The 26,373-nt window shown below is 44.4% G+C and overlaps 1 protein-coding gene across 1 annotated transcript; it reads right to left on the bottom strand.

Moving 5' to 3' along the window:
- Positions 1–15,496: 15,496 nt before the first annotated feature.
- marveld1 (MARVEL domain containing 1) lies at positions 15,497–16,761 on the bottom strand. The gene has a single exon (XM_038990617.1). The coding sequence runs from the start codon at positions 16,513–16,515 to the stop codon at positions 16,027–16,029; it is 489 nt and encodes a 162-aa protein (XP_038846545.1). The 5' UTR covers positions 16,516–16,761; the 3' UTR covers positions 15,497–16,026.
- Positions 16,762–26,373: the final 9,612 nt, after the last annotated feature.

Here is a 26,373-nt window from a genome sequence, read left to right as displayed (position 1 = left end):
ATACTGATTAAGTATGTAGCATACAGTATGTTAGTATGGGTATTCGAACAATCTCTCCTCCACTTTGAGCCAGAAGAGATTGACATGCATATTATTAATATTAGCTTTCTGTGTACATCCAAAAGCCAGCTGTACTGCCCTGTTCTGAATCAATTGCAATTTTCCTCGTCATTTTTTGTGGCACCTGACCACACAACTGAACAGTAGTCAAGGTGTGACAAAACTAGGGCCTGTAGGACCTGCCTTGTTGATAGTGCTGTTAAGAAGGCAGAGCAACACTTCATTATGTACCTGTTCCCATCTTAGCTACAGTTGTATCAATATGTTTTGACCATGACAGTTTACAATCCAGGGTTACTCCATGCAGTTTAGTCATCTCAAGTTGCTCAAGTTCCACATTATTTATTACAAGATTTAGTTGAGGTTTAGGGTTTAGTGAATGATTTGTCCCAAATACAATGCTTTTAGTTTTAGAAATATTTAGGGCTAACTTATTACTTGGCGCCCACTCTGAAACTAACTGAAACTCTTTGTTAAGCATTGCAGTCATTTCAGTCGCTGTAATAGCTGACGTTTATAGTGTTGAGTTATCCGCATACATAGACACTATGGCTTTACTCAAAGTCAGTGACATGTCGTTAGAAAAGATTGAAAAGAGCAAGGGGCCTAAACAGCTACCCCGGGGGAATTCCTGATTCTACCTGGATTATGTTTGAGAGTTTTCAATTAACGAACACCCTCTGTGTTCTGTTAGACAAGTAACTCTTTATCCACATTACAGCAGGGTGTGTAAAGCCATAACACATACGTTTTTCCAGCAGCAGACTATAATCGATAATGTCAAAAGCTGCACTGAAGTCTAACAAGACAGCCCCCACAATCATTTTTTCATCAATTTCTCTCAGCCAATCATCAGTCATTTGTGATGTGCTGTGCTTGTTGAGTTTCCTTCCCTATAAGCTTGCTGAAAGTCTGTTGTCAATTTGTTTACTGTGAAATAGCATTGTATCTGTTCAAACACATTTTTCCAGAAGTTTACTAAGGTTTGGTAACAGGCTGATTGGTCGGCTATTTGAACCAGTAAAGGGGGGTTTACTATTCTTGGGTAGCGGAATGACTTTAGCTTCCCTCCTGGCGTCAGGGAACACACTTTGTAGTAGGCTTAAATTGAAGATGTGGCAAATAGGAGTGGCAATATCGTCTGCTATTATCCTCAGTAATTTTCCATCCAGATTGTCAGACCCCGGTGGTTTGTCATTGTTGATAGACAACAATATTTCTTTCACCTCTTCCACACTGACTTTACGGAATTCAAAAGTACAATTCTTGTCTTCCATAATTTGGTCCGATATACTTGGATGTGTAGTGTCAGCATTTGTTGCTGGCATGTCATCCCTAAGTTTGCTTATCTTGCCAATGAAAAAGTAATTAAAATAGTTGGCAATATCAGTGGGCTTTGTGATGAATGAGCCATCTGATTCAATGAATGATGGAGCCGAGTTGGCTTTTTTCCCCCAAATTTCATTTAAGGTGCCCCAAAGCTTTTTACTATCATTCTTTATATCATTTATCTGTGTTTCATAGTATAGTTTCATATTATTTTATTTAGTTTAGTCACATGATTTCTTAATTTACATAAGTATTCATACCCTTTGCTATGAGACTCCAAATTGAGCTCACATGCATCCTGTTTCCATTGATCATCCTTGAGATGTATCTACAACTTGATTGGAGTCAATTGATTGAACATTATTTGGAAAGCCACACACCTGTCTATATAAGGTCCCACAGTTGACAATGCCTGTCAGAGCAAAAACCAAGCCATGAGGTCGAAGGAATTGTCTGTAGAGCTCTGAGATAGGATTTTGTCGAGGCACAGATCTAGGGAAGGGTACCAAAACATTTCTGCAGCATTGAAGGTCCCCAAGAACACGGCGGCCTCCATCATTCTTAAATGGAAGAATTTTGGAACCACCAAGAGTCTTCCTAGTGCCACCGCCGTGGAACCATTGTAATCCAACTTTTCCCGAAGCTCACTGTCCACCTCTGGTAGTGCGATGCCATCTTTGAAGACGAGATTGTCTCGCGCGGCCATTAGTACATAGTATGGGGACTGGGACGTGAACTTTGGGTAACCTAACATAGAAGGCATAAAAGAAATGCCTGAAACTAGATCCCCTACATTCTGGTCTTGACAAGAAAAAAATTACTGTTAGGGGAGGTTCTCTTCTGCGCTGTTCAACCAATCCAGTAAATGTGGAGGAGGAGTTAAGATGAAGTGTTGTCTTGTTAACGTCCAAAAGCGAAAATCGCATCACAGGCTCTCCTTCCATTTCCCCTGAAAACCGGAACCTCTGGTTGTTGGGGCTCGGCAGAGGCTAGCTTTGGGAAACACAAAATCATACAATCATAAAATGAGACTGAAAATGTGTAAGACATCAAAATGTGTAAGACATCACTAAAACACTTACTCCCTGAACTTGCTTCCCGACTCTCAGCACACATCGTTACAACCAGATTTACTAAGCATTGCGTTTGCACCAGTTTTTCTCATCAGGTCTACCGCCTGTAGTAGGGAGCTTTGTTGTTTGGGGTTGGCTAGTAGCAGGTTCCATTGCATGAGGAGAAGGTGTACAGCCCTGAAAATTACAATTGAAACAGGTGCAACCGATGGTTTAAATTGCCAAAAGAGAACTTCCTGATTTATTTACAATTTATATTAAATTAATTCTACCAAATAAACATGTATTATTTACAAAAAGTTGGAAATGGAATGCATTAGAATTTTGTTATTCCTTTACGGACTTGATAGCAGAATGATCAGGAACACTGTTTTTTTTCAATGGCTGCACACTATGTACAGTAACGGGGAAACAATGTATAAAACGCAAAGCTGCTATACTGCTATACTGTTATTATATTTGGGTTGTTAAGTATTTTATAAATAAACGCAACAAAAAACATGAACAACTCACAGACTTAACACTGGAACAGAAACAATAACTCCTACGAAGGAACCAAAGGGAGTGACATATAAAGGGAAGGTAATCAGGGAGGTGATGGAGTCCAAGTGAGTTTGATGACACACAGGTACGCTTAATGATGGTGACAGGTGTGCGCCATAACGAGCAGCCTGGTGACCTAGAGGCCGGAGAGGGAGCACATGTGACAGTACCCCCTCCCCGACACGCGGCTCCAGCTGCAGGACGCCGGCCAAAAAGATGATCCCGGGTATCAGGAGCGGACCGGTCACCTCTGCTGAGGCGCAGGAAACCTGTCAATCCGGCTGAGATGCAGGAGCATGGCGACCTAGAGCACCGGAGAGAAAGCATAACTGACGGTACCCCCTCTCCGGCTCGTTCGGCTCCAGCCCAAGGGACGATCCCGGGGATCAGGAGCAGACCGGTCAACCCTGCTGATGCGTGGGAACCTGTCGCACGCTGAGACACAGGAACCTGACAGACCGGCTGAGGCAGGGGAGCCTGGCGATCCGACGAAGGCATGAAAGCCCGACGAGCCTGCTGAGGCAGAGGAGCCTGGCGATCTGACTGAGGCATGAAAGCCTGTAGCGGCTCTCGGACCCGACGTCATTCCACCTGACATTAAAAAAAACTAAAATGATGCTTCCCTTAAGTGAGGCATTATTCTGTAACGATATGCGCTGAGAGTCAGGAAGCAAGTTCAGGGATTGAGTGTTTTAATAAATAAACGCAACAAGAAACACGCAACCAAGAACAACGCACAGACTTAACACTGGAACAGAAACAATAACGCCTAGGGAAGGAACCAAGGGGAGTGACATACAGTTGAAGTCAGAAGTTTACATACACTTAGGTTGGAGTCATTAAAACTCATTTTTCAACCACTCCACAAATTTCTTGTTAACAAACTATAGTTTTGGCAAGTCGGTTAGGACATCTACTTTGTGCATGACACAAGTAATTTTTACAACAATTGTTTACAGACAGATTATTTCACTTATAATTCACTGTATCACAATTCCAGTGGGTCAGAAGTTAACATACACTAAGTTGACTGTGCCTTTAAACAGCTTGGAAAATTCCAGAAAAGGATGTCATGGCTTTACAAGCTTCTGATAGGCTAATTGACATCATTTGAGTCAATTTGAGGTGTACCTGTGGATGTATTTCAAGGCCTACCTTGAAATCAAAAGAAATCAGCCAAGACCTCAGAAAAAAAATGGTAGACCTTCACAAGTCTGGTTCATCCCTGGGAGCAATTTCCAACTGCCTGAAAGTACCATGTTCATCTGTACAAACAATAGTACGCAAGTTTAAACACCATGGGACCACGCAGCCATCATACTGCTCAGGAAGGAGACACGCTCTGTCTCCTAGAGATGAACGTACTTTGGTGCGAAAAGTGCAAATCAATCCCAGAACAACAGCAAAGGACCTTGTGAAGATGCTGGCGGAAACAGGAACAAAAGTATCTATATCCACAGTAAAACGAGTCCTATATCGACATAACCTGAAAGGCCGCTCAGCAAGGAAGAAGCCACTGCTCCAAAACCGCCATAAAAAAGCCAGACTACGGATTGCAACTGCACATGGGGACAAAGATGGTACTTTTTGGAGAAATGTCCTCTGGTCTGATGAAACAAAAATAGAACTGTTTGGCCATAATGACCATCGTTATGTTTGGAGGAAAAAGGGGGAGGCTTGCAAGCCGAAGAACACCATCTCAACCGTGAAGCACGGGGGTGGCAGCATCTTGCTGTGGGGGTGCTTTGCTGCAGGAGGGACTGGTGCATTTCACAAAATAGATGGCATCAGGAGGCAGGAAAATTATGTGGATATATTGAAGCAAAATTTCAAGACATCAGTCAGGAAGTTAAAGCTTGGTCGCAAATGGGTCTTCCAAATGAACAATGACCCCAAGAATACTTCCAAAGTTGTGGCAAAATGGCTTATAGACAAAAAAGTCAAGGTATTGGAGTTTCCATCACAAAGCCCTGACCTCGATCCTATAGAAAATTTGTGGGCAGAACTGAGAAAGCGTGTGCGAGCAAGGAGGCCTACAAACCTGACTCAGCTACACCAGCTCTGTCAGGAGGAATGGGCCAAAATTCACCCAACTTATTGTGGGAAGCTTGTGGAAGGCTACCCGAAGCGTTTGACCCAAGTTAAACAATTTAAAGGCAATGCTACCAAATACTAATTGAGTGTATGTAAACTTCTAATACAATGGGAATGTGATGAAATAAATACAAGCGGAAATGAATCATTCTCTCTACTATTATTCTGACATTTCATATTCTTAAAATAAAGTGGTGATCCTAACTGACCTAAGACAGGGAATTTTTACTAGGATTAAATGTCAGGAATTGTGAAAAACTGAGTTTAAATTATATTTGGCTAAGGTGTATATAAATGTCCGACTTCAACGGTATATTGGGAAGGTAATCAGTGAGGTGATGGAGTCCAGGTGAGTCTGATGTGCGCGTAACGATGGTGACAGGTGTGAGCCATAATGAGCAGGCTTGGTGACCTAGAGACCGGAGAGGGACCACACGTGACACTGGTCTGTGAATCTGTCTCATGTTAAACTGCCCCAGCAGATCTCTACTCTCTGACAAGGATAGCATCCTCTCATGTCCTCCTTTTAGTGAATGTTGGCAGAGCGAGTGTGGTCTGCAATTAGACCAGCATGACAGTGGCTGTGGAGAAGACCTCCTTTGTGGGTCTCCGTGAGGACCAGTCCTGCAGCCTGAACTCCAACAGCAACCACGTCTTCAGGACCCTGGCCCTTAACCCTGTGGCACCCTGCTGGAGGTCAGGATTTGTATTCACAAAGAGGAGTGCCTATCCTCAATCAGGTTCCCCTGTCCCTATAGTAATATTAATTAGGATCTCAAATGGAAATCTGATCCTATATCAGCACAGAATTACATACTTTTTTTTGTTTACATACAACCAGATCTTTGCCCTTGATGTCACTCTAACACTGATCATCAACAGTTATTTTCACTGCTGAATTAAAGCAAAATGTGTTGTTTTTCCAGAGGAAGGGAACAACCTGATCTTCAGAAATGAGATCTTCAGAAAAGAGGGACAAGATGGAGATCAAGTTCTGCTGTGTCTACCCCAAGAAGGGTAACGTGAGCCTAGAATTCCTGGCCCACAAGATTCCGTACATTTTCCGAGAGGAAAGCTTCGGGAAGTTCACCTATCAGTTTAAGTTCTTCCACAACAGTCGTTTCAACAGAATGGTGGATCCAGACAGTTACCCAGTGGAGGTGTGCATGTAGCAGAGGTAGTTCAGTGAACTATGCTTGCTTAATGTGCTACCTGGCTTGAAACCTTAAGTTCAGAACATCCAGACTAATTAAGTTTTAGCTCAGTGGGCTAAGACAATCTTGATTCATGCAGACAACCCAGCTTCATTGAACAAGACATTGTATCTTCTCTACTGTTGTACTTGCACTGTGTAAATATAGCTATATTGACTTAACCAATGAATACTGCCCAATTTTCCTAAAGAGGATATAGCCAATGTACAGACTAATTGGTTACTGAATGTCACAGATCTAGGATCAGCTTACCTTCCCCAAATCCTAACCTTGACCTTTAGGGGTGGGGAAGTAAAACCATGAATGGTCCAGTACAGTCAAAAACAGCGTAATTTATATGTTTCCACACTGTGACATTTTGAAAATTATGACAATGCCCTGTTAGTGTAAAAGCTGTTTGAAAAAAACACCAGAAATGTTTGCCTGTTTTGGTGGGATAGACTTTTGGGCTTTCACGGTGACATCACCATGCTGTAAATTAGTTAATAGCCCAATAAGACAGAGAGTTCCAAACCTCTCTGCCAATAACAACTAATTTTCAGTTTTCCTCTCCCCACTCAGACTACTCCCAGACAGTCCTAGCAAAATTCTTGCTTGAGAAATTGCTCTTTGCTAAGAAGCTATTTTTGTTTCTTTTTGAGCATTTTAATTGAAAATTATCACAGTTAGGTACTTTTTGTTACCCAGAAATGATTTAATATTGAAAGTTAAAAAAACAGCTGCTTTGGACCTTTAAACTGACCTCATTCAGCATTTATGGACAACATTTTCCCTCTCTGTAGTAAGTTCCAGGTGGATCTGAAGGAGATGGTCTACATGGAGATCACGTCCACATCCTCGGTCCCCAACACTGAGATGTTTGTGGAGTCCGGCATGTAAACTTCCGATTTCAACTGTACATAGTTTATTGCAGTGTTCTCTTTAGGTGAAATATTGCATTTTTGGAAGGACCACCGACAGCAAAGGCAGTCCTGAAAACCTGGTCAACTGAATGATTTGATCAGATTTAGATATATGGTCATGGCCCCAATACTTAAAATTAAGAGGGATAAATATTTAGTCAATAACTGTAGATATTGTGTTATTTGCATATCTCATGTCAATCTCTTTTGCATTGAAGAAGTACTAATATTAGAGAAGGCAAACACCCTTTAAATCAATTCCTTTTCCCTTTCCAGCTGCTGATGTGGCTTTGAACCTGAACTTGAAGTTGATCGCTGACTGTCTCCTGGCAGCAGTCACCCTAATGAAGGCATCAAAACTATGAAATAACACATATGGAATAAAAAACTGTTAAACAAATCAAAATATATTTGAGATTCTTCAAATAGCCACCCTTTGCCTTGATGACAGCTTTGCACACTATTGGAATTCTCTCAACCAGCTTTACCTGGAATGATTTTCCAACAGTCTTGAAGGAGTTCCCACATATGCTGAGCACTTGTTGGCTGCTTTTTCTACACACTGCGGTCCGACTCATCCCAAACCATCTCAATTTGGTTGAGGTCGGGGGATTGTGGAGGCCAGGTAATCTGATGCAGCACACCATCACTCTCCTTCTTGGTAAAATAGCCCTGTCATGTTGAAAAACAAATGATAGTCCCACTAAGCCCAAGCCAGATGGGATGGCGTATCGCTGCAGAATGCTGTGGTAGCCATGCTGGTTAAGTGTGCTTTGAATTCTAAATAAATCACAGACATGTCACCAGCAAAGCACCCCCACACCATAACACCTGCTCCTCCATGTTCTATGGTGGGAAATACACATGCGGAGATCATCCGTTCACCCACACCGCATCTCACAAAGACACGGCGGTTGGAACCAAAAATCTCAAATTTGAACTCCAGACCAAAGGACAAACTTCCACCGGTCTAATGTCCATTGCTTGTGTTTCTTGGCCCAAGCAAGTCTCTTCTTCTTATTGGTGTCCTTTAGTAGTGGTTTCTTTGAAGCAATTCGACCATGAAGGCCTGATTCACAGTCTCCTCTGAACAGTTGATGTCGAGATGTGTCTGTTACTTGAACTCAGAAGCATTTATTTGGGCTGCAATTTCTGAGGCTGGTAACTCTAATGAACTTATCCTCTGCAGCAGAGGTCCTTCTTTCCTGTGGCGGCCCTCATGAGAGCCAGTTTCATCATAGCGCTTGATGGTTTCTGTGACTGTAACGCTCGTCGTTAGGTGGAAGAGAGGAGGACCAAATCGCAGCGTGGTACGTTTCCATATTTATTGGAACACTTCATAAACACGAACAAAACAATAAACAGAATGAAACCAATGACGCTACAGACCTGAACATGTGAACCTAGTGAAAACAAAGAACGCAATGAACATGAACAATCACCCACAAACAAACAGTGAACACAGCCTACCTAAATATGGTTCCCAATCAGAGACAACGTAAAACACCTGCCTCTGATTGAGAACCATATCAGGCCAATCAGACACACCTAAACCAATGAGACACAAAACATAGAATATACCCACCCGGCTCACGTCCTGGCCAACTAAACAAAGACTAAACAAAGGAAATAAGGTCAGGAACGTGACAGTCCCCCCCCCCCCCCCAAGGTGCGGACTCCGGCCGCAAAACCTGAACCTATAGGGGAGGGTCTGGGTGGGCACCTGTCCACGGTGGCGGCTCTGGCGCTGGACGTGGCCCCCACCCCACCATAGTTAATCCCCGCTTCCGTGGCCTCCTCCTATTGACGTCCCACCAAAATAACCCCACTGTACTGATGGGCGCCTCTGGACAGAGGGGCAGCTCCGGACTGAGGGGCAGCTCCGGACTGAGGGGCAGCTCCGGACTGAGGGGCAGCTCCGGACTGAGGGGCAGCTCCGGACTGAGGAGCAATTCCGGCATCACCGGCGTGACAGGCAGCTCTGGCAGCTCCTGGCTGACTGAAGACTCTGGCAGGTACTGGCTGGCTGATGGCAGCTCCTGGCTGGCTGATGGCTCTGGCAGCTCCTGGCTGGCTGACGGCTCTGGCAGCTCCTGTCTGGCGGGCAGCTCTGGCAGCTCCTGTCTGGCGGGCGGCTCTGGCAGCTCCTGACTGGCGGGCGGCTCTGGCAGCTCCTGACTGGCGGGCGGCTCTCGCGGCTCCTGACTGGCGGGCGGCTCTCGCGGCTCCTGACTGACGGACGGCTCTGGAGGCTCCTGACTGACGGACGGCTCTAGCGGCTCCTGACTGACGGACGGCTCTGAAGGCTCAGGACAGACGGGCGGCTTTGAAGGCTCAGGACAGACGGGCGGCTTTGAAGGCTCAGGACAGACGGGCAGCTCAGATGGCGCTGGGCAGACGGGCAGCGCAGGCGGCGCTGGGCAGACGGACAGCTCAGACGGCGCTGGGCAGACGGGCAGTGCAGGCGGCGTTGGGCAGACGGACAGCGCAGGCGGCTCTGGGCAGACGGACAGCGCAGGCGGCTCTGGACAGACGGGTAGCTCAGACGGCGCTGGGCAGACGGATAGCGCAGACGGCGCTGGGCAGACGGCAGACTCTGGCCGGCTGAGGCGCCCAGTAGGCCTGGTGCATGGTGCCAGAACTGGTGGTACCGGGCTAAGGACACGCACCTCAAGGCTAGTGCGGGGAGCAGCAACTGGGCGCACAGGGCTCTGGAGACGCACAGGAGGCTTGGTGGTGGCACCGGGCTGGAGACACGCACCACAGGGCGAGTGCGTGGAGGAGGAACAGGGCTCTGGAGACGCACTGGAAGCCTGGTGCGTGGTGTAGGCACTGGTGGTACTGGGCTGGGGCGAGGAGGTGGCGCCGGATATACCGAACCGTGAAGGCGTACCGGAGCTCTTAAGCACCGAGCCTGCCCAACCTTACCTGGTTTAATGCTCCCCATAGCCAGGCCAGTGCGGCGAGGTGGAATAGCCCGCACTGGGCTGTGCTGGCGAACCGGGGACACCATGCGTAAGGCTGGTGCCATGTACACCGGCCCGAGGAGACGTACTGGAGACCAGATACGTTGAGCCGGCTTCATGGCACCTGGCTCGATGCCCACTCTAGCCCGGCCGATACGTGGAGCTGGAATGTACCGCACCGGGCTAAGCACACGTACAGGAGACACCGTGCGCTTTTCCGCATAACACGGTGTCTGCCCGTACTCTCGCTCTCCACGGTAAGCACGAGGAGTTGGCGCAGGTCTCCTACCTGACTTCGCCACACTCCCCTTTAGCCCCCCCCAAGAAATTTTTGGGGCTGCTTCTCAGGCTTCCGTGCTAGCCGCGTACCTTGATAACGTATCCGTTCCGCCATTCTCCTGTATCCCTCCTCGCACTGTTCCATTGAATCCCAGGCGGGCTCCGGCACTCTCTCTGGATCGATCGACCAGTGCTCTATTTCCTCCCAGGTTGTATAGCCCAGATCCTTCTCCCAAGTCCATGAGTCCTGCGTAATGGGCCGCTGCTGCTGCTGTCGCCCGTTACCACGCTGCTTGGTCCGAGTATGGTGGGTGATTCTGTAACGCTCGTCGTTAGGTGGAAGAGAGGAGGACCAAATCGCAGCGTGGTACGTTTCCATATTTATTGGAACACTTCATAAACACGAACAAAACAATAAACAGAATGAAACCAATGACGCTACAGACCTGAACATGTGAACCTAGTGAAAACAAAGAACGCAATGAACAGGAACAATCACCCACAAACAAACAGTGAACACAGCCTACCTAAATATGGTTCCCAATCAGAGACAACGTAAAACACCTGCCTCTGATTGAGAACCATATCAGGCCAATCAGACACACCTAAACCAATGAGACACAAAACATAGAATATGCCCACCCAGCTCACGTCCTGACCAACTAAACAAAGACTAAACAAAGGAAATAAGGTCAGGAACGTGACAGTGACTGCACTTGAAGAAACTTTCAAAAGTTCTTGACATTTTCCGGATTGACTGACCTTCATGTCTTAAAGTAATGATGGACTGTCATTTCTCTTTGCTTGTTTGAGCTGTTCTTGCCATAATATGGATTTGGTCTTTTACCAAGAAATTCCACAAATGAACTTTTAAGAAGGCACACCTGTTAATTGAAATGCATTCCAGGTGACTACCTCATGAAGCTGGTTGAGAGAATGCCAAGAGTGTGCAAAGCTGTCATCAAGGCAAAGGGTGGCTATTTTAAGAATCTCAAATATAAAATATATTTTGATTTGTTTAACACTTTTTTGGTTACTACATGATTCCATATGTGTTATTTCATCATTTTGATGTCTTCACTATTATTCTACAATGTAGAAAATAGTAAAAATAAAGAAAAACCCTTGAATGAGTAGGTGTTCTTTTGACCGGTAGTGTATATCTGTAATTTCTTGTCATATTTAGTGAAGTGGGAAAAAAGAAAGATTTTTAAATGACGGGATACACTTTAAATGAATGACTAAATACACTCTGTTGCTCTTTTAATTTATGAGAATTATGGTCAAATCGAATAAGAAATGTGATAATGAGATTATTAAACATGTGGTACAGTATGTTTCACATATTGTCTGCAGCTTACCTGTGACCACGTAAAATATTTAATCAAAACTGTATCAGGCCGCAGACACAAATCCAGTCCCTTATAAGTGACTCACTGACAGAGGGAGGGAGCCGCAAAATATCATAAGCTGATCACTCCAGATTGTTCACTTTGGCTGCTTTATGTAGAGGCCGATGTTAAAGACACTCAGACATGGAAATGAGGGAAATAGCCTGAATGCATGTCAGGTTCAGCTTAAGACAGCTCTATAGCCCTCTATTAAAAAATACAATGACAGAAAAGTGGGCCAAAGCAGAAACACTAGCATCCAGGCTAGAGAAATGCTAACTTTTAGAAGAAAAAGACTGGCATCCAGGCTAGGGAAATTCTAACTTTTAGCAGAATCCGACTGGCATCAAGGCTAGAGAAATGATAACTATTATCAAAAACAGAATGGCTCCATGCTAGGTAAATGCTAACTATTAGCAGAAACAGACTGGCATTCAGGCTAATGAAATGCTATCTATTCGCAAAAACAGAATTGCATCCAGGCTAGGGATATGCTAACTATTAGCAGAAACAGACTGGCATCTAGGCTAGGGATATGCTAACTATTAGGAGAATCAGACTGAAATCCAGGCTAGGGAAGTGCTAACTATTAGCAGAAACAGACTGGCATACAGGCTACAGATGTGCTAACAATTAGCAGAAGCAAACTGGTAAACTGGCACTCATCACAGCCTGTTTGACGCTCTAGTGGTTTTTACTTTTAGTGGAATCATTTTTTGGTCAAAACATTAGAGAAAGAGAGTCCTGAATAGACCACGTTGATTCAAGCAGTGAAAAGAATGCCTGCTGTTCCAACAAGGGGGAAATTAAATATGGGCTTAAGGCCTATGTCTGTGTAATAACCACATCTGTTAAATAGCATAGATGTAGGTTATGATGGCTGCGAGATGAACAAGGTTTTGGGAACACAGAACCAGGGCCCATATTCAGAAAGTGTCTCAGAGTAGTAGTGCTGATCTAGGATCAGGGCCCGTATTTATATTTCCTACTCTGGGTATGCTTTGTGAATACGGGGCCAGAAATTCCCAAATTGAGAGAGACAGATAGCACTTTGTTCATGTTCTTGAAGAAAGCCTGCCAGTGATGTAGTTATAGCTGTGAATCATAGTTGAGAGAGAGAGAAAAAGAGAGGCCATTGAAGTAGTAGCTGGTCTCTCCCAGTCTAGTCCAGTCCAGTTTGAGTCCATGCAGGAAATGTCTCTCTGGTTGAGTAGCCAGAGTAAATATCACTGGGCTGGCACTTTAACATCCGCCTGGCTTTATATGTGTTGAAGTGTCCTTTTCCCAGGGTTTCTCTCTGTCACACACTCTCTCGCTTGGTCATGCTCTCTCTCTATTTTTATTTCCCTCACACTCTTGTCTCTCTTGCGTCCCCCCTCTTTCTCCCTTTCTTCCTGGCTTAGCTAACAAGGAAAACACCATCTCAGGAAAACACCATCTCACATCTGTCCAATGCCATTCTCTCTCTCTCTCTCTCTCTCTCTCTCTCTCTCTCTCTCTCTCTCTCTCTCTCTCTCTCTCACTCATGTTCTTAGAGGGAAAATACACTTAAAAACTATATTTTGGTATTTTTTTCATTAGTCCACTGGCGGCAGGTAGCCTAGTGGTTAGAGCGTTGGATTAGTAACCGAAAGGTTGCAAGATTGAATCCCCAAGCTGACAAGGTAAAAATCTGTTGTTCTGCCCCTGAACAAGGCAGTTACCCCACTGTTCCTAGGTCGTCATTGAAAATAAGAATTTGTTCTTAACTGACTTACCTAGTAAAATAAAGGTAAAATTTAAAATGTAAAAATACAGTCCCAAGATGTTTTGCATGTCAGCAATCAAGTTTTCAAGATATTGGACATTCAAGAAGCAAAGTGTCAATGGCCACATCAGCAGCAGCACCGACACACATTACATTTACTTCATTAGCAGACGCTCTTAGGAACTGCGTCTTGCACTTGCAGTCAGTCCATACATGGCTGAGTCAAAATATCTAGTTCTGACGAGAGAGAAAATTAGAACATTTGAGAAAAAACGACAACGCCTTAATGTAACCCAAGCAAAGTAGTCAGTTTCCCCACAAACAAATCAACTGTAAATAACTTTCATTTTGGGAACTCATTGTGAATGATCATAAAAAAGTATCTGTCACTAATTGAAGTTGTGAGTTAGGGAGGCCTAGAGTTAGCAGGTCTTATTGAGAAGGAGGGTTCTTGTTTGTTTCTATCTGAGCTGTTTGCTTGGACTGTGCTGCAGATCCATCACTTATGACTCACACACACTGTGGTAGATTTACAGTCTATCCCTGCAGTGCATCTGTTCAACATTAGCCTCACCATTCCATCTTGTGTTTTGTGTCCTCCAGTCTACTCAGGGCTCAGCACAGAACATAGGTCCTGTCCCAACATTTTCACATCTCTTCCTTCATTTTCACATCGCTAGGTTTAGCCTGTGTCATACACTCTGTGGCTGGATTTATTTCTGCTTATTCCAACTCTGTTGTCGTTGTCATGCCACAGATGCTTTTCTTTTTGCTTTCTAAGTTAGCAGGAAATGTGTGTTTGCCTGGAATAGACCACTACTCATCTACTCTCCCTGCAGACCACTTCTCACCCCCTCTCTCCACACACACACCCTCAACCCCCCACCATTAATTATTGTAAGAACTTCCCCTTCCCAGTCAGTATCATCTCTCTCTCTCACACACACACACAGACACACACACACACTCAGATATACGTACCCAGACACACACACTCAGATATACGTACCCAGACACACACACAGACACACACACTCAGATATACGTACCCAGACACACACACAGACACTCAGATATACGTACCCAGCCACACACACACACACTCAGATATACGTACCCAGACACACACACACACACACTCAGATATACGTACCCAGACACACACACTCAGATATACGTACCCAGAAACACACACTCAGATATACGTACCCAGACACACACACAGACACTCAGATATACGTACCCAGCCACACACACACACACTCAGATAAACGTACCCAGACACACACACACTCAGATATACGTACCCAGACACACACACTCAGATATACGTACCCAGAAACACACACTCAGATATACGTACCCAGACACACACACACACACACTCAGATATACGTACCCAGACACACACACACTCAGATATACGTACCCAGACACACACACACTCAGATATACGTACCCAGACACACACAGTTCCAGTCACAGAGATTTCAGAGTAAAAGCACACACTCTTCCATGTCTTTCATGTGGCATCCCAGAGACCCCTGCTGATTGGTTAAGCATGTTTGTCTCAGACAGGAAGTAGCTGAGAACTCCCAGCCCCAAACTGGCTCTCATTTTGGAAAGCCACCGACACCATAATCATTCACAAACAGGTGCAAACACACAGAGTCTGCAGATGTATACTTTTCAGATTTGAAATAACTCTGGAAATAGCTATTAATGAAACAAACTGGTGTAGACCTATTACTGCAAAATAATGATAATAATAGTGGTAGCAATAGGCTACTTCTCTGTAAATTATATCTGCCCCTAAATGCAGAAGGTGTTATTACCAAATAAGAGAACCTTGTCTCTGGTGTTCAATGACATTGGTTTTAATTAATCAACATTTGGTTTAATTAATCAACATTTGGTTTTAACATGAAGGACACTTCAGGAATAATTAGGAACATACTTGGTTTTGTTTTTGATATAGACATGTGTTATTTCTGGCTAAAAGGATACAAAAAAAAACATTGGCAACAAATATGGTGTAGTTATCTTCATATCAAAGGCATGTCATATCATGTCCCTGGTATTACAGCTTGTTGTAGGCTGCAAAGCATAAGAGGTATGCTTTTCAAAGGAATTGGTAAAAGGTCCGGTGGACTGCTCAGTTTCGGAATGTTGTTGTCAGTCAACGCAAAAACACTGTACCAAAAAAGTATTGTACTGTAGCCTACGTTGATAAGCTACTGTATGCTGACATTAAATTACGGAATAAAATATGGACAAACCTATAGGAGTTTGAGCCAAGACAAGAGGACACTCTGCTTTGTGGGACAGAAAATACCCCCTCTCCTCTCCCCTATCCAGGGAGAGCTCTTGCCTCCCTCCCCCAGTCCTCCAACATATCCCTTACTCCTTTGTCCCCCTCTGTCCTCTCTCAAACCACCGTCTGCTCACCCCGGCACTTCCTACAGCCAACATACACTGACGAGACAAGATACACAACAGCGCCCAGACATGCGAACACGGCAGCAGCCAGATAGACTTTATACAGGCAGTGGTGTTTATATTGCTCCAGGTTGCAGTACTCGTACCGACTTGTCTTGTAGATCATGACGCCGATCGCCGGTAGATACAACACCGCAGCAGCGATGTCATGAACCAGGTTGCTAAGCAACCACCGGTCCCCTCCCAAGACGGGGACAAGGTCCTGCTTGTCCAGGAGAGTGATAAAAAACGCGGTGAGGGTGAGAAGCCAGAAGAGCACGGCCACGAACAGGACGAAGTGGATGGCGCCTTCGTATTTGTTGGCGGCGATTGTGACCCATAGTCCTGCTCCGAAAAGGATTTGGAGGATTCGGATGATGCCGAGAAAACTCTTTAGGAAGTCCCAGAAATGTTTGTTCACCTCCGGCTGGGGGGGCATCTCTGCTCCAGCGAACACTGGGTACTTTAACTGAGCAGGGCGCGGGCTTTCAATCTGCCACAAAATAAAAATAAAAACAGCAACAAAAAAAATACAAATAAAAAGGGAGGGTGGAGTGCTAAATAGGTGGTTAGAAGTAAAGTTTGTCAAATAGTTGTCTTTTCTTCTTCACAGCCCCGGGGTTTTAAAATGAGGATTGTGTGAGTTTCGTCTCTTCCGTTTCCTTTGGAGGGCTACAGCACTCCCCTCTCACCCATGGGTTGGGGGAAAGAGACAGGGGACGGACTGGAATTCAAAGGCTGCTCCTCCTCCTACTGGGGGGAGTGCTTACTCTGTTAATTTTTCTCTTTCATGAGACAATCATTTCTTGTTTTGTCACTTTTTTTTGCTTTAAAAAATAAAATTGGTCTATCTTTATTATTTAAACTGGAATAATATCATACATCGTAAATTACAACAAATTTACATTATATACAATACCAGTCAAAAGTTAGGACACACCTACTCATTAAAGGGTTTTTCTTTATTTTTTACTATTTTCTACATTGTAGAATTATAGTGAAGACATCAAAACTCTGAAATAACACATATGGAATCATGTAGTAACCAAAAAAGTGTTAAACAAATCAAAATATATTTTATATTTTAGATTCTTCAAAGTAGCCACCCTTTGCCTTCATGACAGCTTTGCACACATTTGGGTATAAAAAATAGACATCTTGTCATGTCTGCTCCTGCTCCCCCTCTCCGGTGCTCGATGTCACCAGTTCACCCATCATTATGCGCACCTGCGCTTAATTATGGTACTCACCTGGACTCCATCACGTCATTGGAGTCCAGGTGATTCTTAGATTCTTCAAAGTAGCCACCCTTTGCCTTGATGACAGCTTTGCACACGTTGGAGTATAAAAAATAGACATCTTGTCACGTCTGCTCCCGCTCCCCCTCTCAGGTGCTCGAGGTCACCAGTTCACTCATCATTACGCACACCTGCCACCTTCGTTACGCGCACCTGCGCTTAATTATGGGACTCACCTGGACTCCATCATTGTACATTTTGCAATACAGTAATTTACCTCCCCTTTATCTGTCACTTCCTCAGTTTCATTCCCGAGTCAGCATTGATGTTGTTATGTTTCTCCTGTCCAGATGCTGTTCTTGTTTTGTTTCATGTCTATTTATTATTAAATCCACACCCTGTGCTTGCTTCTTGTCTCCCAGCGTCTGTCGTTACAGAACCGTTACACATCTGGATAGAAAGACTGTGTTTCAATGTAATAAAATATACATATACCTAAGCATTCAAAATACAGAGCAGCCATATAATCTACAAAAAAGGTCTGAATGAGAAATTATAATTTAGACCTCAAGGATGCATGATATACACTGCTCAAAAAAATAAAGGGAACACTTAAACAACACAATGTAACTCCAAGTCAATCACACTTCTGTGAAATCAAACTGTCCACTTAGGAAGCAACACTGATTGACAATAAATTTCACATGCTGTTGTGCAAATGGAATAGACAACAGGTGGAAATTATAGGCAATTAGCAAGACACCACCAATAAAGGAGTGGTTCTGCAGGTGGTGACCACAGACCACTTCTCAGTTCCTATGCTTCCTGGCTGATGTTTTGGTCACTTTTGAATGCTGGCGGTGCTTTCACTCTAGTGGTAGCATGAGACGGAGTCTTCAACCCACACAAGTGGCTCAGGTAGTGCAGCTCATCCAGGATGGCACATCAATGCGAGCTGTGGCAAGTCAGCGTAGTGTCCAGAGCATGGAGGCGCTACCAGGAGACAGGCCAGTACATCAGGAGACGTGGAGGAGGCCGTAGGAGGGCAACAACCCAGCAGCAGGACCGCTACCTCCGCCTTTGTGCAAGGAGGAGCAGGAGGAGCACTGCCAGAGCCCTGCAAAATGACCTCCAGCAGGCCACAAATGTGCATGTGTCTGCTCAAACGGTCAGAAACAGACTCCATGAGGGTGGTATAAGGGCCCGATGCCCACAGGTGGGGGTTGTGCTTACAGCCCAACACCGTGCAGGACGTTTGGCATTTGCCAGAGAACACCAAGATTGGCAAATTCGCCACTGGCGCCCTGTGCTCTTCACAGATGAACGCAGGTTCACACTGAGCACGTGACAGACGTGACAGAGTCTGGAGACGCCGTGGAGAACGTTCTGCTGCCTGCAACATCCTCCAGCATGACCGGTTTGGCGGTGGGTCAGTCATGGTGTGGGGTGGCATTTCTTTGGGGGGCCGCACAGCCCTCCATGTGCTCGCCAGAGGTAGCCTGACTGCCATTAGGTACCGAGATGAGATCCTCAGACCCCTTGTGAGACCATATGCTGGTGCGGTTGGCCCTGGGTTCCTCCTAATGCAAGACAATGCTAGCCCTCATGTGGCTGGAGTGTGTCAGCAGTTCCTGCAAGAGGAAGGCATTGATGCTATGGACTGGCCCGCCCGTTCCCCAGACCTGAATCCAATTGAGCACATCTGGGACATCATGTCTCGCTCCATCCACCAACGCCACGTTGCACCACAGACTGTCCAGGAGTTGGCGGATGCTTTAGTCCAGGTCTGGGAGGAGATCCCTCAGGAGACCATCCACCACCTCATCAGGAGCATACCCAGGCGTTGTAGGGAGGTCATACAGGCACGTGGAAGCCACACACACTACTGAGCCTCATTTTGACTTGTTTTAAGGACATTACATCAAAGTTGGATCAGCCTGTAGTGTGGTTTTCCACTTTAATTTTGAGTGTGACTCCAAATCCAGACCTCCATGGGTTGATAAATTTGATTTCCATTGATAATTTTTGTGTGATTTTGTTGTCAGCACATTCAACTATGTAAAGAAAAAGGTATTTAATAAGAATATTTCATTCATTCAGATCTAGGATGTGTTATTTTAGTGTTCCCTTTATTTTTTTGAGCAGTGTATTTAATCTATCAATCCAAAACACCTCTCAAATCTATAAATCCAAAACACATCTCATTGTGAGATAATTGTAGGGTGGTTACCACCTCTAATAGGTGTGACCTGTTCCAGGCCCACAAAGCGCGAAGAGGACGATGGGCCGTGTTTGGCTTCTAAGTACTGTTTTGCCATAGCATATTCAATATTGCCAGTGCGGATAGCTGTTTTATGTTCAGATATTCTTATTTTATTTTTGTTTGGCCCACATAGGCTTACCACACAGGCAAGTAAACATATACACAACGTTGGTACAAGGTAAGCATTTACAAATAAAAAGTATTGACCTTGGGTGAAATGAAGCCTCTTCACAGCTCGACTCCGTTGGTGGAGTTCATCATAAACGTAATTCACGATAGAGTTGAGTTACAGTGCCTTGCAAAAGTATTCACCCCCCTTGGCATTTTTCCAATTTTGTTGCATTACAACCTGTAATTTAAATGGATTTTTATTAGAATTTCATGTAATGGACATACACAAAATTAAAAACTGAAAAGTGGTGCGTGAATATGTATTCACCCCCTTTGCTATGAAGCCCCTAAATAAGATCTGGTGCAACCAATAACCAATCCAAAATTAAATATAGAATCAGCTTCCTGTTTCGCAACAAAGCCTCCTTCACTCATGCTGCCAAACATACCCTCCTAAAACTGACAGATCCTTGACTTCGGCGATGTCATTTACAAAATAGCCTCCAACACTCTACTCAGAAAATTGGATGCAGTCTATCACAGTGCCATCCGTTTTGTCACCAAAGCCCCATATACTACCCACCATTGCGACCTGTATGCTCTCGTTGGCTGGCCCTCGCTTCATATTCGTCGCCAGACCCACTGGCTCCAGGTCATCTATAAGTCTATGCTAGGTAAAGCTCCGCCTTATCTCAGCTCACTGGTCACGATAACAACACCCACCCGTAGCACGCGCTCCAGTAGGCATATTTCACTGGTCAACCACAAAGCCAACTCCCCTTTGGTCGCCTTTTCTTCCAGTTCTTTCCAGTTCTCTGCTGCCAATGACTGGAACGAATTGCAAAAATCACTGAAGCTGGAGACTTACAGTGGGGCAAAAAAGTATTTAGTCAGCCACCAATTGTGCAAGTTCTCCCACTTAAAAAGATGAGAGAGGCCTGTAATTTTCATCATAGGTACACTTCAACTATGACAGACAAGATGAGAAAAAAAATCCAGAAAATCACATTGTAGGATTTTTAATGAATTTATTTGCAAATTATGGTGGAAAATAAGTATTTGGTCAATAACAAAAGTTTATCTCAATACTTTGTTATATACCCTTTGTTGGCAATGACAGAGGTCAAACGTTTTCTGTAAGTCTTCACAAGGTTTTCACACACTGTTGCTGGTATTTTGGCCCATTCCTCCATGCAGATCTCCTCTAGAGCAGTGATGTTTTGGGGCTGTTGCTGGGCAACACGGACTTTCAACTCCCTCCAAAGATTTTCTATGGGGTTGAGATCTGGAGACTGGCTAGGCCACTCCAGGAAATTTGATTGTGTGATTGATGAAGAAAGAAATACATTTAATCAATTTTAGAATAAGGCTGTAACGTAACAAACTGTGGAAAAAGGGAAGGAGTCTGAATACTTTCCGAATGCAAAGTACATCTTGAGCTGTCTGTATCCTCCTGACTGGTGGTTATGTTCTTAAAGAAACATTGAATATGCTTTTCTGCATCTCTGTTAAAATCTGGGTAAAAGATTATAAGGAATGTTAGTCTTATTCAGTACATTTAGTAATTGCTTGCTTTTCTAAAGTCTACCAAACTTGTCAGCAGGCATGCCAACTAAGATAGTTAGACAAGCTAGCTACTCTAACTTGATTGATAGCCTGAAATGGCTTCTTGGTAGCTAGGTGTAAGGTTGGGAGATTGAGCGATTGGGAACCTATCTGGGCTAGCTAAAGACAATTTTATAAAATTGCTAAGTGGCTAGTGGTATTACAGAGAGGGAAAAAATAAATTTTATTAAATAATAAAGAGTTTTAATAGGAGAAATCTCAGGGGGGACGTGCTATGGGCATGATGCCTCGGGCCATACATACACATGTTTCACGTTATAAATAAAATTGTGCTCGCGGGAACAAGCAATAAAAGTGGAAATTGTCCTCCATTCTCCTTTTATGGTGACAATAACGCCCTTTATTTGCTGTATAATTTGTAACTATTGGTATTTGGCCACGAGATGCAAAAGACACATTTTTAGTTTATCAATAGATTATTGGGTTTCTACATCCTGCCTTGGTATAGGCAATGATGTTGGGCTCCTATCGCACAGCAATACTGTAGCCTATCCATACTGTCAAATATTTTACATAAGCTACCAGTCTATTTACTGTGTTGGCAGTAAGGTTATTATAGTAAAGAAAAACTGAAACTAAAAAGAAAAACTAAAATTGGAAAAACAATTAAGTAAAAAATATATATATGAAACTATTAGCTTTGACTCCAAAACTAACTAAAATCAAATAAAAACCATGATAAACTATGTTCAGTTGAAATATTTTTCTTCTAAGCTTTGAGCAAAATTGAAATGGGGTTTTCAAGCTTTTTTTCGAATGGGGTTTTTGAGCTTCTGAATCTGCCAATAGACGCTGATGTTTCAAATAGGCCTAACTTGTGCATCACCATAACTAGCTATCACGAGCTAATAGGGAAGAAATTTGAGTGCGAGCACAGAGCGTGACTGGTCCAAGCTAGAACAGCTTGTGAAGTTGCTGGAGCCATTCGCAATCCGCACTGACCAACTCTGATGTGGTGCCGTGCCCTCTCAACATTGAGGCACACTTGCAGACACTATTGTTGCAAAACAGTTGGCACAGGTCCTCCTGAACTTACTGTGCTTTGCATGCATACTGAATCCACTGGCAGCCAACTTTGATCCAATTCCTGCAGTAGCTTGCCTGATGGACCCAAGTGTGTCTCTATCACTTTTCTCAACAGAGAGCAGCAGGACCCCAGGAAGATGTCAGCACGGTGAACCCAGCAAGCATCTCAACTACATACAGTGCTTCAGAAATATAGCCTCCTCAAAACAAAGATTGTTTCTGAGGTCACTGTCCAGCCGGGGGTCGACCTGGCTGGGCCTTAAGTGGCCCCGTGTAAGCTGCGGAAATACCTGGAAGAGGTAAAGGGGGAGCATGTTTACAGAGTCACCTCTCCAGTTCTGGAAGGCAAGGATGGCTGTTCTCATTTACAACTGCGACCTGGCCAAGATAAAGCACAGCAGTTCGACACATACAACAACACAGAGTTACACATGGAATAAATAAACATATAATCAATAATACAGTAGAAAAAAGATAAATCTATATACAGTGAGTGCAAATGAGGTAAGATAAGGGAGGTAAGGCAATAAATAGGCCATGGTGGCGAAGTAATTAAGGTATAGCAATTAAACACTGGAATGGTAGATGTGCAGAAGATTAATGTGCAAGTAGAGATACTGGGGTGCAAAGGAGCAAGATAAATAAATAAATACAGTATGGGGATGAGGTAGTTGGATTGGTTGTTTACAGATGGGCTGTGTACAGGTGTAGCGATCTGTGAGCTGCTCTGACAGCTGGTGCTTAAAGCTAGTGAGGAAGATATTAGACTCCAGCTTCAGTGATTTTTGCAGTTTGTTCCAGTCATTGGCAGCAGAGAACTGGAAGGGAAGGCGGCCAAAGAGGAATTGGCTTTGGGGGTGACCAGTGAGATATACCTACTGGAGCGCGGGCTACGAGTGGGTGCTGCTATGGTGACCAGTGAGCTGAGATAAGGCGGGGCTTTAGCTAGCAGAGACTTGTAGATGGCCTGGAGCCAGTGGGTTTGGCGACGAGTATGAAGCGATGGCCAGCCAACGAGAGCATACAGGTCGCAGTGGTGGGTAATATATGGGGCTTTGGTGACAAAACGGATAGTACTGTGATAAACTGCATCCAATTTGTTGAGTAGAGTGTTGGAGGCTATTTTATAGATGACATCGCCGAAGTCGAGGATCGGTAGAATGGTCAGTTTTACGAGGGTATGTTTGGCAGCATGAGTGAAGGATGCTTTGTTGGGAAATAGGAAGCCGACTCTAGATTTAGCAGGTGCGGGCAGTGATCGGTTGAAGAGCATGCACTTAGTTTTACTTGCATTTAAGAACAGTTGGAGGCCACGGAAGGAGAGTTGTATGGCATTGAAGCTCGTCTGGAGGTTAGTTAACACAGTGTCCAAAGAAGGGCCAGAAGTATACAGAATGGTGTCGTCTTGGTAGAGGTGGATCAGAGAATCACCAGCAGCGAGAGCGACATCATTGATGTATACAGAGAAGAGAGTCGGCCCGAAAATTGAACCCTGTGGCACCCCCATAGAGACTGCAAGAGGTCCGGACAACAGGCCCTCCGATTTGACACACTGAACTCTATCAGAGAAGTAGTTGGTGAACCAGGCGAGGCAATCATTTGAGAAACCAAGGCTGTTGAGTTTGCCAATAAGAATGTGGTGATTGACAGAGTCGAAAGCCTTGGCCAGGTCGATGAATACGGCTGCACAGTAATGTCTCTTATCGATGGCGGTTATGATATTGTTTAGGACCTTGAGCGTGGCACCCATGACCAGCTCAGAAACCAGATTGCATAGCGGAGAAGGTACGGTGGGATTCGAAATGGTCGGTAATCTGTTTGTTGACTTGGCTTTCGAAGACCTTAGAAAGGATAGATATAGGTCTGTAGCACTTTGGGTCTAGAGTGTCTCCCCCTTTGAAGAGGGGGATGACCGCGGCAGCTTTCCAATCTTTGGGAAACTCAGACGATACAAAAGAGAGGTTGAACAGGCTAGTAATAGGGGTTGCAACAATTTCGGCAGATCATTTTAAAAAGAAAGGGTCCAGATTGTCTAGCCCGGTTGATTTGTAGGGTCCAGGTTTTGCAGTTCTTTAAGAACATCAGCTGTCTGGATTTGGGTGAAGGAGAAATGGGGGAGGCTTGGGCGAGTTGCTGTGGGGAGTGCAGGGCTGTTGACCGGGGTAGGGGTAGCCAGGTGGAAAGCTTGGCCAGCCGTAGAAAAATGCTTATTAAAATTCTCAATTATAGTGGATTTATCGGTGGTGACAGTGTTTCCTAGCCTCAGTGCAGTGGGCAGCTGGGAGGAGGTGCTCTTATTCTCCATGGACTTTACAGTGTCCCAGAACTTTTTTCAGTTTGTGCTACAGGATGCAAATTTCTGCTTGAAAAAGCTAGCCTTAGCTTTCCTAACTGCCTGTGTATATTTGTTCCTGACTTCCCTGAAAAGTTGCATATCACGGGGGCTATTCGATGCTAATGCAGAACGCCACAGGATGTTTTTGTGCTGGTCAAGGGCAGTCAGGTCTGGAGAGAACCAAGGGCTATATCTGTTCCTGTTTTTTTTTAAAGGGGCATGCTTATTTAAGATGGTAAGGAAGTCCCTTTTAAAGAATGACCAGGCATCCTCTACTGACGGGATGAGGTCAATATCCTTCCAGGATACCCGGGCCAGGTCGATTAGGAAGGCCTGCTTGCTAAAGTGTTTTAGGGAGCATTTGATAGTGATGAGGGTGGTCGTTTGACCGCAGACCCGTTACGGATGCAGGCAATGAGGCAGTGATCCCTGAGATCTTGGTTGAAAACAGCAGAGGTTTATTTGAAGGGAAAGTTAGTTAGGATGATATCTATAAGGGTGCCCGTGTTTACGGATTTGGGGTTGTACCTGGTGGGTTCATTGATAATTTGTGAGAGATTGAGGGCCTCAAGCTTAGATTGTAGGATGGCCGGGGTGTTAAGCATGTCCCAGTTTAGGTCACCTAGCAGTACTAGCTCTGAAGATAGATGGGGGGCAATCAGTTCATATATGGTGTCCAGGGCACAGCTGGGGGCAGAGGGTGGTCTATAGCAAGCAGCAACGGTGAGAGACTTGTTTCTGGAAAGGTGGATTTTTAAAAGTAGAAGCTCGAATTGTTTGGGTTAGTAAACCCTCTACAGTTTAGCAGTTACACCGGTGTGCCCCGGTGGCAATAAATGAATAAAACCAAAAGCTTACCTTGACTTGGAAGAGTTCCAGTGTTGGATAGGCATAGCCAGCTAGCTAACATACAGTAGCATCCCTCTCTGTTTGAACCAGGTGTGTGAGTAAGCTAAACTAGCTGCATTCACTAGCTAAGTGAAAGTGAAAGAAATACAACGAAATATAGCTAGCTCGCTCTCTCTCTCTCTCTCTCTCTCTCTCACTTCTCCTTAATTCTTAAAGAAATTAATTTGTTCAAAATTGTTAAACTATTGGCTTTCTCTCTCTTTGAGTCAACTACTCACCACATTTTATGCACTACAGTGTTATCTAGCTGTAGCTTATGCTTTCAGTACTAGATTAATTCTCTGATCCTTTGATTGGTGCATAACATGCTGCAAGAGCTCTGATAGGTTGGAGGATGTCTTCCGGAAGTTGTCATAATTACTGGGGAAGTCTATGGAAGGGGGTGAGAACCATGATCCTCCTAGTTTTGTATTGAAGTCAATATACCCATAGGAGGATGGAAACTAGCTGTCCTCAGGCAACACCATGGTGTTACCCTACAGAGTGCTGTTGAGGCTACCTTCATTGCAAAACAGTGTATTTTAATCAATTATTTGGTGACATGCATATATTTAGTATAGTTTTATCTACAAAGGGTAACTTTTTTAATGTTACAATATTAGATTTTTGGTGAAATTCACTGAGGATAATTCTCCCCTTCCTCCTCTGAGGAGGCTCCACTGATATAGAGATGTTATGTCTATCCAAGTCTATGGTCCTTGCCCATCACCTTATGTATTACTGCCCCCCAGTGACAAGAAGTGACATCCGCAAAAAAAGAACTATAGGCCTACAACACAAATGACTCCT

The sequence above is a fragment of the Salvelinus namaycush genome, chromosome 4 (genome assembly GCF_016432855.1).
Source record: "Salvelinus namaycush isolate Seneca chromosome 4, SaNama_1.0, whole genome shotgun sequence".
Lineage (NCBI taxonomy): Eukaryota > Metazoa > Chordata > Actinopteri > Salmoniformes > Salmonidae > Salvelinus > Salvelinus namaycush.
This window is presented reverse-complemented; position numbering and strand designations above follow the sequence as displayed.

Coding starts and splice junctions, on each gene's coding strand:
- marveld1 (XM_038990617.1), bottom strand. CDS start 16,515: ATGCCCCCCCAGCCGGAGGTGAACAAACATTTCTGGGACTTCCTAAAG.